At 41.2% G+C, this 12,584-nt stretch overlaps 1 protein-coding gene across 3 annotated transcripts in view; it reads left to right on the top strand.

The window, feature by feature from the left end:
• LOC311059097 (uncharacterized protein) overlaps positions 1-12,584 on the top strand; it is a 248,307-nt gene that overhangs the window by 216,683 nt on the left and 19,040 nt on the right. For all 3 annotated transcript variants that reach the window (XM_084076729.1, XM_084076728.1, XM_084076730.1), the window contains 5 exons: positions 3,292-3,345; positions 4,589-4,633; positions 6,498-6,542; positions 6,657-6,719; positions 8,977-9,012. In XM_084076729.1, coding sequence (XP_083932855.1) covers positions 3,292-3,345; positions 4,589-4,633; positions 6,498-6,542; positions 6,657-6,719; positions 8,977-9,012 — 243 coding nt within the window. The remainder of the gene's footprint in view (positions 1-3,291; positions 3,346-4,588; positions 4,634-6,497; positions 6,543-6,656; positions 6,720-8,976; positions 9,013-12,584) is intronic.

Below are 12,584 nucleotides of genomic sequence, written 5' to 3'. Positions count from 1 at the left end.
CCCCCTCACCCCACACACACACACACACACACACACACACACACACACAGACACAGACACAGACACACACACACACACACACACAGACACACACGTGCGCGCGCACGCACACACACCTTACTGCCCTGAAACTATCCACACTGAGCTGAGACATGGCAGCAATACAACCCGTCTGGTATCAACTTGAATTCTTTATTCTCAGGGGGCCAATTGCATTTTCTTTTTTTTTTTCTCTCTCTCTCTCTCTTTTTTTTTATTGTTTTGTTGCAGGGGGCGATTTTTCACCAGGATGTTAATTTGACATTTTAATAAATAGTGCAAGCGGTGCCTCAGTGCTGTGGTGGAATTGCCCCAATCCGTCTCCCCACGCTGATCCTGGGGCCGGGTCCCCAGCACTCTCTCTCCCTTTAGCCACACTCGCTTATTCATGGCAATCTACATGTGTGACAATTACCCACGCAATCCGTCTATGTCACAACGCGTTGGCCCTCTCTCTCTCTCTCTCTCTCTCTCTCTCTCTCTCTCTCTCTCTCTCCCCGCTGCGTAAATGGCATTTCTACATGGCAGCCCGAGCAAGAGGACATCCAGACGGAGGCCATCCTTTTTTTTCCCCACCTACATTGGAATGGGAGGCCTCTATTTTTAGCAGTGGTGGAAAGTAACTAAGTACATTTACTTTAAGTACTGTGCTTCAATACAATTTTGAGGTATTTGTACCTTACTTGAGCATTTCCGATTTCTAATACTTTTAGTTCTATTCCACTACATCTCAGATCCAAATATTATACTTTTTACTCCACTACATTTATTTGAAAACTTTTAGTTACTAGTTACTTTGTAGATTTTGATTATTTTTACAAAACATACATTACCCACTTTAGCCCTATTACACATTTCGGCTATTTGAAAATAGCAGATCTACAAGCTCACAATGCGTCGCGATGCGACGCATTGTGAGCTTGTAGATCTGCTATTTTCAAAAGATGTTTATACATTTGAAAACTTGACATGGGACATTCTGCATGATGAGTACTTTTACTTTTGGTACTTTAAGTACATTTTGATGCCAATACCTTACTGCATTCTTTACTCAAGTACATTTTGAATTCCGGACTTGTATTTGTAACAGAGTATTCAAACTAACTTCAAACACAGGAGCCCTTGGAAAACCGGTCGTAAAAAAAAGGTTTTAATATTTATTTTTCAATTGAAGACAAAAAGAAGAACAGTTTAGCCCTCGTTTTTTTTTTTTACCAGTTTTGGATGATGGTGTTAACACATTGACTACCATTGACGTCCATTAGAGGTCATTTGGTGTTTTCATTGATTGCGATAGAGGGCGCTCTTCCGCGACCTGTGACTGATCCCTGGACTGCCAAAGAAGAATACACCCGGAAATCACGTGATCTAAACAAATTCCAGCCCATAAAAAATACATTTATATCTGATTTCTTTTCCCAGATTGCGTTTTTGGTGAAAACAAGCTATACTGCCGATAACTAAAGAACGGAAGATCGCGGTTCCAATTGTTCTTTTCCAGATGATAGAAGAGATCCTCGTTCTCCCCCCCAGACATCTTCTTTGAAAGGAAAAATTCTGTGGGTCTCGGATGATTAGTATAAACGTTGGCGGTGGCGGACGAATTAATGAATGAATTCCTGCCAGTCAATGTGTTAATAGTAGGCTACACACAGTACATGCAAAATGATTAGATACCGTGTCTGTACAGTGTACCATACAGCCCTCCTCTTTTATGACAGCCCACCCATCACTCCAGGCTGTGGAATTGACATCCATATTGACAGGACTGGTGTTTATTCATATCTAACCAGGCATAGCGAGAGACGAGGCTATGAAATTCGAGTGAAATATTTTCCTTTTGACAGACATTAATGCACTTGCCTTATCGTCTCTTGTCGGGTGGAAACCTCATATATCCAAAACTGTTACTTTTCAGGATTCAAATTCAAAAGCATCAAAAGTAGCAGATCTACAAGCTCGAAACGCGGCGCTTTGCGCCGCGTTTCGAGCTTGTAGATCTGCTACTTTTGATGCTTTTGTGTGACGCTGTAGTATGATCAAGTAGGGTGTTAAATAACGGGGAAAAAAACACAAAGTTAAAGATGGAGTGCCATGATATTTTTCAACCCTAAAACCTGATCATAAGGTATTATTATTATGTCAGGATTTTTTTCAAAAAAAAAAAGTGTACAGAAATTGTTTTAAAAAAAGTTTTTATGTGGACACGCCTCCAGTTCATTAAGTATGCCTGGTTCTCACCTTAGCACCTCCTCCACCACCTTAGCACCACCCACCTGTCCTAGTCCCTCCTCCTCCTCATCCCCACACCTGTTGTGTTATGATAATGAGGGGGAGGGTATGTTTTTTGGGGGCTCTGTGATGTCACTATGCCCCTGTTTTTGGATTGGCACGTTTGACTCTCAAGGTTTCAGCCTCCAGGAAAAAACTCCAAATAGTCAGAGAAGACATGAAACACCATAAAAGCACCAGCGGGGGCCTTAATGAAGTTCTATCAACCTCATAGACACATGAAAAACAGAAAAAGTGCAAAACCATGGCACCACCTCTTTAAAGGATGGAGATGCGATGTCATAGTAGTGGCTTTGATATATTGTCATTAACTGTGTGCTAAATGGTTATTGACCGACATAGATGAGTTCCCTGTCCCTTTGAAGACCTGCTGGTCACTGTCTTATTACAGTATCTAGGGGCAGCGTTGCCCAAACAATGGGTCGGGACCAATTTTTGGGTTGCAGGCCCATCTTTGAGTCAATAGTCCCTTTTTTTTTTACGTTTCCTAAAATGTTTTATGATTATTATTTCAAAAGATTTCAAAAATAGAATGAAACGTTTTCATATAAATATTTTCCTTTTAAAAAAAGTTAAAATACCACCTTAACCCATTAAGACCAGTGATTCTAGATTTCTTTGGCTATTCAAAAATAGCAGATATACAAGCTCATAGCGCGGCACCGAGTGCCGCGCTATGAGCTTGTATATCTGCTATTTTTGAAAAATCTCCTGATTGTAGAAAATACGGTTAGGATTCAGAAGACCTTTTGTAGAATCGGCCTCAGGTCTTAATGGGTTAAGAAATTGTGAAAATAGCCGATCTACAAGCTCACACAACGTGTTGCAATGCGACGCGCCGTGACTTGTAGATCGGCTATTTCCCACTATGAAACGGGGCCTAAGTGATGAATTCATAATGAAGCCCTGATCCGGGGGGATTTCTTCATGTTGGTGTTGTAACTGTGCTCTCTGTGGCAGGGTGAAGCAGGACCCATGGGACTGCCAGGTCTGGAAGGTCTGCCCGGTGCCAAGGTAAGTCCCAGCATGGCATCTGGGGACCCCCAGGGGTCCTTGAAGGGGTTTCCAAGGGGGGCCTCAGCTAAGTGATTGATAGTTAGGAACCAAATGGGGCCTATTACGGGTTACTCCCAAGCGTGTGCTGTACAAATGGAACTAAATAGACCCTTATCGGTCCATTTTGGTTGCTGCTTGTAGTTGTGTGAGCTTGTAGATCTGCTGTTTTCACAATTTTGGCCTCTTTTTTAAGTAATGTTATTCAAGTTAATGACAAAGGGTTGAGATTATCACTGAGCTAACAGTGCAGTACGTCTCAGGGACTCTCCTTGCATATTTATCTGGAAGGCCAAATTAGAACCCATTTGTATTGAATCGCTGTGTGTGTGTGTGTGTGTGTGTGTGTGTGTGTGTGTGTGTGTGTGTGTGTGTGTGTGTGTGTGTGTGTGTGTGTGTGTGTGTGTGTGTGTGTGTGTGTGTGTGTGTGTGTGTGTGTGTGTGTGTGTACTATACTTGTGAAGGTCAAATGTCCCCAGTCCCCACAACTATAGCAGAATATGAGAAAAACACATAGTGAGGACAATTTTCCTGTTCCTCACCTAGGATTAGGCATTTAGAGGCTTAGGGGTTGGGGTTAGAGTAAATGCCAAATTTATACCTAGTTTCCCTGTGTCGCACTCTGAAAATAGCAGATCTACAAGCTCTCAAGAAAGACATTGCTCAGCGCCACGTTGCGAGCTTGTAGAATGACTATTTTCAGTGCGCAACACCGGCACGCAATAATGTATAACTCAGGATTTAGGGTTAAAAATGGCAATTATAAAATTGGCATACTAAAGTACAGTATGGCAATACAAATGTGGTAACACACAAGTGTGTGTGTGTGTGTGTGTGGCATATTGTTTCAGATTTTCCTTTAAAGCGAGAATGAATCGTCCTAGAGGGGAATATTGTCAGAAATGTGTTAAAGGCTCCCTCACGAGCAGAGTGCTAAAACATAAAAGCAGTGAAGGTCGTGGGGAGGTTGTGTTCTCTCACAAATCCTCAGTATGCTACTGTATACGTCAACACTTTGGAGCAAAAAAAAAAGTCTATCTTTAAGAAATACATTTAAAAAAGTGCCCTTTTCTCAAGAATATTCCAAGAATCAGCTGTGCACCTGGTTCAAATGGCATGTGGCTGTGGGTGTAGTGTGGGTGCATTTCTATGCATTCCTGGCACCTATTGTAACGCCGCTGAAACTTTCCCTTTTCCCTTTCAGGGAGATATCGGCCTTCCGGGCATCCCAGGAATATCAGGGTCCTCCGTAAGTCAAGTTTTTCTTTTCTCATTTCTTACTTCTGCCATTTCAAATCCATACCCTGAAGTATATGATCTGACCTGGCAACCAGATGTAAACGTACCATCATACTGTACTGTACTGTTCTCTAGGTTCGTCTATTACTGCTTTACCCAGAATTCCATTCGTTTTCACCGGAAGACGGAAGCGTTTCAAAAAGCGTTCTTTTAATTGTTTTATACGATCTGTGGATCGTTTCTCTTAGCCAGTGGAGCTTTAGTTACCGTGAGCTGTGTTTTCTTTTTCTGTTTTTTTTTTCGTTCTTCAAATCATACAATCTCTTAAAATCAGCGTGAGTTTCCTTTTTGTTAATAGCGCGGTATAGTTCCTGGCCAAACAGGAAACCGGTGCGGTAGTTCCTGGCCAAACAGGAAACCGGTGCATTTCCGCTTCCATTTTCCGGCCAGATGACGTCATTTTCGCGGGACAGTCAACCCCGACGACGTTCAATAGAAAATATATAAATAAAAGGCTTTCGGGGGTGAAATTCATGGAGTGGGTGCTGTGAAACATTTGCCACTCACAAAAGATATACAATTTAACTTTAGTTTTATTGAAAAAGTTACCTAGTATTACTTTAAAAAGCCGATGTTTTATTTTATCATATCGTTGCTGTCCGGCAGAAACCAGCTAACTCCATTTTTCCGCTTTTGCATTTTTTTTCCTTAAATCAGTGCTATTGAACACCCTCTGCATGTAATCACGGGACGGGTAAACGGGCGGACAACGGGTCGTTTATTTGACGGGCGGGGCGGGTCTGGTTCGTATTTTGAAATAATCACGGGTGACGGGTCGGTCTACGGATCTGATTATTGACGGGCGGGGCGGGCGCGGGTTCTCAAAATTGGACCCGTGCAGGACTCTGCCTCCTAACTCCACTTTTTGTTTTGTTTTAGTCATTTCCTGAAAAGTGAACATTTTGGAGTTAGCTGGTTACTGCCCGACAGCAGAGATATTTATGTTTGAATGTGAATTTGAAAAGGCCTTTTGTGACCGCGAAGGCTGCCGATTCAATCAGTGCTTTCTGCTTTCGAAGGTTGTGTGAACCAATACTCTGTGTGCGTCTGCAGGCCTAATGAATTATGCACCGTGTTTATAAGTCTGCATCTGCACCCACAATCACAGTTACTGCATAACAGGTGTAGAGTAAACCCTACTGGAAACTGGCATTGCAATATCGATATCGGTATCGGTCGATTTGACCATGTAATTAATCCATTCGATTTCAGCATTGGCTATTGAAAAAATAGCAGATGTACAAAAAAAAAAAAATAATAATAATAATGTATCCATGAATTCAAGTCTCCATGGGGTGACTCATCAATAGAAAAAAAGATTGTTTTGGGGGGAACTACCCCTTTTTAAACCGACAATCGGATATCGGCCATAATGTCAATATCGTGCATCCCTTCTGTGTGCTAAAACGAGAACGTAATTAAACCTTCGAGAACCGAAAGTTGGGTTACGTCCTGTCACCGTCGAGGACCACTGTCCAGTGTTGATTTTGACAGCAATTTCTTTTCTTTTTTTTAGTTTTAGTCATAGTCTTTTGAATAAAATTCCATTTAGTTTAAGTCATATTTTAGTCACCTGAAATACAGTACAGTTTTTGTCTAGTTTTAGTTGACTAAACCTACAGTTGATTTAGTCGACTAAAATGTATTTTGGCTGTGCCTTGATGGTGTCGTAACGGCATTCATTTAGTTTTTATTTAGTTTTCGTCAGTGAAAAAAGGTAGTCGACGAACATTTTTCCGTTATAGTTTTAGTCGACGAAATCAACACTGCCACTGTCTCACGTATACGCTGCTCTCTTTTTCCATGATTGACAGGGGAAGCCCGGCGCTCGCGCAGATCCAGGGATCCCAGGAGAGCCGGTGAGCCTGAGCTTTTAACTTGTCTTTCAGCTGTCAATCTCTGTGCGTCATCCCTTTGTCACCGTGCTGACTGACACCGGGGGGGGGTGCTTCTGCTTGTGTTTCTCCTGACAGGGTGAGAGGGGGCCCATCGGAGAGACAGGATTCCCAGGGCCCGAGGGACCTCAAGGCGTTCCTGTACGGTTCATATACACACACCTTTCGATTCTTTATTCAAGAGAGGTTGCCTATAACCCGATGAGAACGGGAACGCATCTGTGTGTCATTTTTTTGATTTCTTTGGGCATTTAAAAAATAGCAGATACACAAGCTCGTAGCGCGGCACCGAGTGCCGCGCTACGAGCTTGTAGATCTGCTATTTTTCGGGGAAAACGTGAAAATGTGTGCAAATCTTTGAATATATATATACATTTTTAACTCAAATCTTTGCTTCTGGGGGGGTTCCTGGAACATATTTTGAGATGGGAGTCCGTGGCGAAATGCATAATTTTGGGGGTTCTTGACATGAAAAAAGTTTGAGAACCACTGATATTAGAGCAACATAAGTTTTGTCAAAAATCTGTTGGGATTTAGAAGACATTATAGAATCCCCAGAAGAAAAGATTTGAGTTGAAAATGTTGGCTTTAAATATATATATATTAAAAAAATTGCTTTTTTTTTCACGATTTAAAAAAAAAAAAATAGCAGATCTACAAGCTCATTAGCGCTATGAGCTTGTAGCTCTGCTATTTTTTGAATAGCCAAAAGAAATCTTAAAATGCCACACAGCGTTCCCGGTCTTAATGGGCTAAAGTCCTCATCCACTGAGATCCATGTGGAATGTGGGGGCTTTGGGTCATTCACTTGTTCCTATTGCGTCAGCAGTTGTACCCGTTAGTTCTCTGTCGGGCAGATATACCTTGTTATCTCCCCCACGTTTCATCCTTCTATGTTTTTTCCACAAATGAACAGTGGTGGAAAAAGTAAAAAAAAAATATATATATAAATATTTTTCAAAAATCTGTTAGGATTTTTGAAAACATTTTATGAATCGGACTCAGTTCTTAATGGGTCAACAAGAGCTTGTGACTAAATAACTACACTGGATCCAATGACACACATGTTCTCTGAAAAGAAACCATTTTGAACATACAGTAGTCCAAGGTGTCCGCCCCACAGTGACCCCACTGTTGTTTTAGCATAACGTGGACAAAGTGCACGTTTCAAGGGCAATATATGGAGAAATTAATCATGCTATCACTTGTTCTGCACGACGATTACATGACCGTATATAATTACCAGTGGTGGAAAGTAACTAAGTACATTTACTCAAGTACTGTAATTAAGTACAATTCTGAGGTATTTTTTACTTTAATGGAGTATTTCCAGTTTTCTATACTTTTACTTCTACTCGACTACATCTCTGAGGAAAATATTGTACTTTTACTCCACTACAATTATTTGAAAACTTTAGTTACTAGTTGCTTTGCAGGTATAAATTGTTATATTATAAAACACACATTAACCACTTTAGCCCTATTTTATACATAGGCTGAAAAAATAGCCGATCTACAAGCTCACAACGCGTCGCAGCGCGACGCGTTGTGAGCTTGTAGATCTGCTATTTTCAAACATTTCACTACTTTTACTTTTTAAGTACATTTTCATGCAAATACTTTTGTGCCTTTACTCAAGTAACATTTTGAACGCAGGCCTTTTACTTGTAACAGAGTCTTTTTTATGGTATTGCTACTTTCACTTAAAGGACGACTTCACCACTTTTCAACATATCTTCATATAATAGGTCCGACTCCTCACTAATGCTCATGATAAAATGGTACAATGTTTTTCTAATCAGTCTGTGTCTCAGAGGAGAGCTGTAGACAGTTCAGAAACCCGTCTACCAGTGACATCATCGATGTGGAATCCAAGCTAATACAAACTGCAGGCTTTGTATTCCTGGAAAGTTGCAATGCAATAATAGATCCCATTGTTCTCGCCTTAATAAAAATCTGAATAAAAAAATTGTAATCTTTTTGGGGGAAAAAATCCTGCCTAACGATGATGTCACTGGTAGACGGATTTCTGGACTGTCCACAGCCCTCCTATGAGACACAGACCATAATTTTATCATGAGCATTAGTGAGGACCTATTATATGAAGATAGGTTGAAAAGTGGTGAAGTCGTCCTTTAAATAAAACATCTGAGTACTTCTTCCACCACTGGTACTAATTACCATCAGAGATGGTTTCTGTATAGTCTTTTTTTTCTCCTCCTCGCCTGTATAAGCACAGAATGGAACGATGTTCACATCACGGCAATCAGGATCATTACGGCACGCTCGAGGTATCTCATTAACCGTTGGAGATTACCAGGAGTGCAACGGCGCTGATCCAATCGAAGGCCGGGAATAATAATGTCTTTGTTTTGCGTCTGTTTCCTTTTTTGCGCAGGGGAGATCTGGAAAAGATGGAATTCCTGGATATGAGGTGAGAGAGCCTGCTGCAAGTCTTCTTTATAGCACTGTCCCCAAGTCTGGTTCCGTGGGGACCCACCCGGGGGTCCAATATAGGACCCTTATGGGTGTGTAACTCTGAGAGCATACAAATGGAACCAAACGGACCCGGAAGGGTCCGTTTGGTTCCATTTGTACGCTCTCAGACTTAAATTGACGCTGAGGATTTTACAGCGTCGATTTGGGGGTCCCAGAGATGAAGAATTGAATAAAAAAGGGGGTCCGTGGCCTAATGCATATCAAACTGGTGGACCCCCCAAAATGAAAAACAGGTTGATAATCACTAAACTAGTGCTTGTTTAACTCTTGAGAGTGTAGAAAATGCAACCCATAAGGGTCCATTTGGTTCCATTTGTACACTCTCTGTTGAGTTACAGACAAAAGAGTCCAATTTGGACCGCTGGTTGGGTCCCCGAACCCTAGGTTGAGAAGCGGTGCCCTCTAGAACAGTGCTTCCCCCCATCATCAGCCCCGGCTGCAGAGAGATGGCACAGCAGATTTCTATCTCCCCCCTTCCCCCCCCAAGCTACGGCATCCTGAGAGTGCATTAGACGTTATTTGCATATTTGAGCATTTAGTGATAACAACTAAATGGAATCCTGCAGATTTAAGGCTTTGTTGACTTTTACTCTCTTTTTTTCCCCCCCTCATTCTAATTATACAGTTAATGCTTTGGGGCAAATGATAAAAAAAATTAAAAAAAATGTTTTGTAATAAGAGTGCAGCTACAGCCCTTTGAGATGAGATGAAATGGTGCTTTTAGATGGACCCAGCACTCCGAACAAAATATCGATGCAATGAGATCTGTCTTTGAGGCGATTATCTACAATCTTGTATTACAATTTGCAATTTAGCCGTTTAGCAGACAATAAGCGAGGTAAGTAATGGCATAAATAGAGGGCAGAGAGAACGGCGTAAGTGCCTCGAGAAACTAGGATACCCAGGTAAAACGATCAACCTAGCATCTTGTCTAAACAAAACGCTATGTAAGTAACACACTGTACATTTGAAACTGTAGGATAAACAATGAACCTAGAATTCGTCGAAACAACATCTTAAATCACATTCCGTACACGTGCGGTATTAGACACCGTGGGTAACTGTACAGCACCGTAGAGGAAAAAGAAAAACGATTTCTCTAACATAGTCGTACCAAACAGATAATGCAGTCAGATTCTTTTGAATGAATAGAGCTCTGACTAATACGGTTTGGCTCTTTGATGTTGCACGACTTTATCATCTAACACTTGAATGACAGGGCCGACTCCTCGCTGTTTATTTCTTTCTTTTTTTGGTGTTAGTTATTGTTCTTCCATCAACATCTCACTGCAGCACACACACACACACACACACACACACACTGGGGGTGATTTCCCCTCTCTCTCACTGTGTGTCCTTCTCTCTCTTGTGCGTTTTTTGCCTCTGGCTTCCTCTGGTAGGTTTCGGTGGGGCAACAGTGCCATCTAGCAGGTGGATTTTTCCCCCTGCATCCTCCTCCTCTTATTACTATACTTGTGAGGACATCAACACTTTAGGACAGCCATGTTATGAATGCCATTTAAAAATAATAATTGCCATTTTTAACCGTAAGCCTAAAGCCGAAAAACAGCAGATCTATAAGATCTTACAGATCAGCTGTTTTTCGGTGCATGACACTGGCGCGCAACTAAATATAAATCATGTTGAACTCTAATTCCAATCCCTAAACCTAACCTCTAAGACACCTAAATGTCTAGTCCTGACCTGAATGTTTTTCTATTTGTAAACGTATCGCTAGAAAATGTTTGTTTTTTTTTACTATAAAACAACCATTTGTCTTGTGAGGACCAGGAAAACGGTCCTCGCAATGCATATTTCTTCAAATTCTACTATACTTGGTCCCTCGCAAGTATAGTAATACACACACACACACACACACACACACACACACACACACACACACACACACACACACACGCACACGCTGCCAGTGGTAGAGGGAATTACTTTAGTAAAAGCAGCAATGTCACTATATCTTTGCTGTGGAGCAGAAAAACCTCTTATCTGCATATTTTAAGGGCCTCATCATACTACAGCGTCACACAAAAGCCTCAAAAGTAGCAGATCTGCAAGCTCTAAATGCGGCGCGCTTGTAGATCTGCTACTTTTGATGCTTTATAGTTTTGGACATAATGAGGTTTCGACCCGAGAGAGATTATATACAAAATACTCTGTAAAAAATAATTGACTTGAGTAAAAGTACTGGCATCAAAATGTACTTACAGTACCAAAGTAAAAAGACATATCCCCCCCCCCCCCCCCCATTTCTTTTAGAAAGATAGCTGATCTACAAGCTCACATATTAGCTTGTAGACCATCTATTTTTAAAATACGGCTTAAGTGGTTAATGCATGTTTTGTAATAATCTAAAATCTGCAAAGTACTGTACCAAGTAACTAAAGCTGTCAAATAATAGTAGAGTAAAAAGTACAACATTTGTCATCGGGGAGAAAAAATAACGACTTTACTCAAATCAAATAAAAGTACCTCAAAATAAACTACAAGCCGTGTCTGTCGGGCAAAACCTCATATGTCCAAAACGGCAACTTTTCAGGATTCAAATACAAAAGTAGTAGTATGGCCAACAAAAATAAGAAATATGGAGATAAGAGGTTTCTGCCCGACAGACAGCGTACAAAGTACTCGAGTAAAATGTGCTTAGCTACTTTCCCAACCAGCCACTGCTCGCTAGCGCACACGCGCTCGCTCACTGCACAACCGACTGGCTTTGAGGTTTTCTAATGTAATGCTCGGGGAAGCACATTTCAGTGGGCACGATGATAGATTTAAGCCTCCCCCCCCCCCCCCCCCCCCCCCCCCTCCATCAGGCGTTGCGTTGGGGGAATACGGAGTGCGGGGCAGATTAAAGCAGGCAGAGAGAGGAGCAGGCATCAGAAAAGAGATGCTCGCTTTTTTAGCTTTTAACCCATTCAAGCCCGGGGAACGCATCCGTGTGTGACCCGCTTAAACCATTGTTTTATACTTTGGGCTATTCAAAAATCGCAGATATACAAGCAATTTCCCGATCTACAAGCTCGTAGCGCGGCACTCGGTGCCGCGCTACGAGCTTGTAGATCGGGAAATTGTGAAAATGTGTGCAAAACTTTGAATATACATATTTTTAAAAGCAAAATGTTTTACTCAAATATTTGTTTCTGGGGGTCCCTGGAACGAAATATTTTGAGATGGGGTTCCACGGCCAAATACATATCATTTTGGGTGGTCCTTGACATGAAAAAAGTTTGAGAACCACTAATTATAGCAACATACGTTTAAAATAAATAACAGCTTTTAGGATTTAGAAGACATTTGTAGAATTCCTAGAAGCAAAGATTTTAGTTAAAAATGTCTGCTTAAAAAATATATATATATTCAAAGATTTGCCCACATTTTCATGATTTATAAAACAAAAAAATAGCAGATCTACAAGCTCATAGCCGTGCTATATGAGCTTGTATATCTGCTATCTTTTGAATAGCCAAAGAAATAAAAAGAAATGACACACAG

The sequence above is a fragment of the Gymnoscopelus microlampas genome (assembly GCF_963454915.1).
Source record: "Gymnoscopelus microlampas genome assembly, chromosome: 13".
Lineage (NCBI taxonomy): Eukaryota > Metazoa > Chordata > Actinopteri > Myctophiformes > Myctophidae > Gymnoscopelus > Gymnoscopelus microlampas.
Note: the sequence above shows the minus strand (reverse complement) of the source record. Positions and strands in the feature narration are given on the sequence as shown.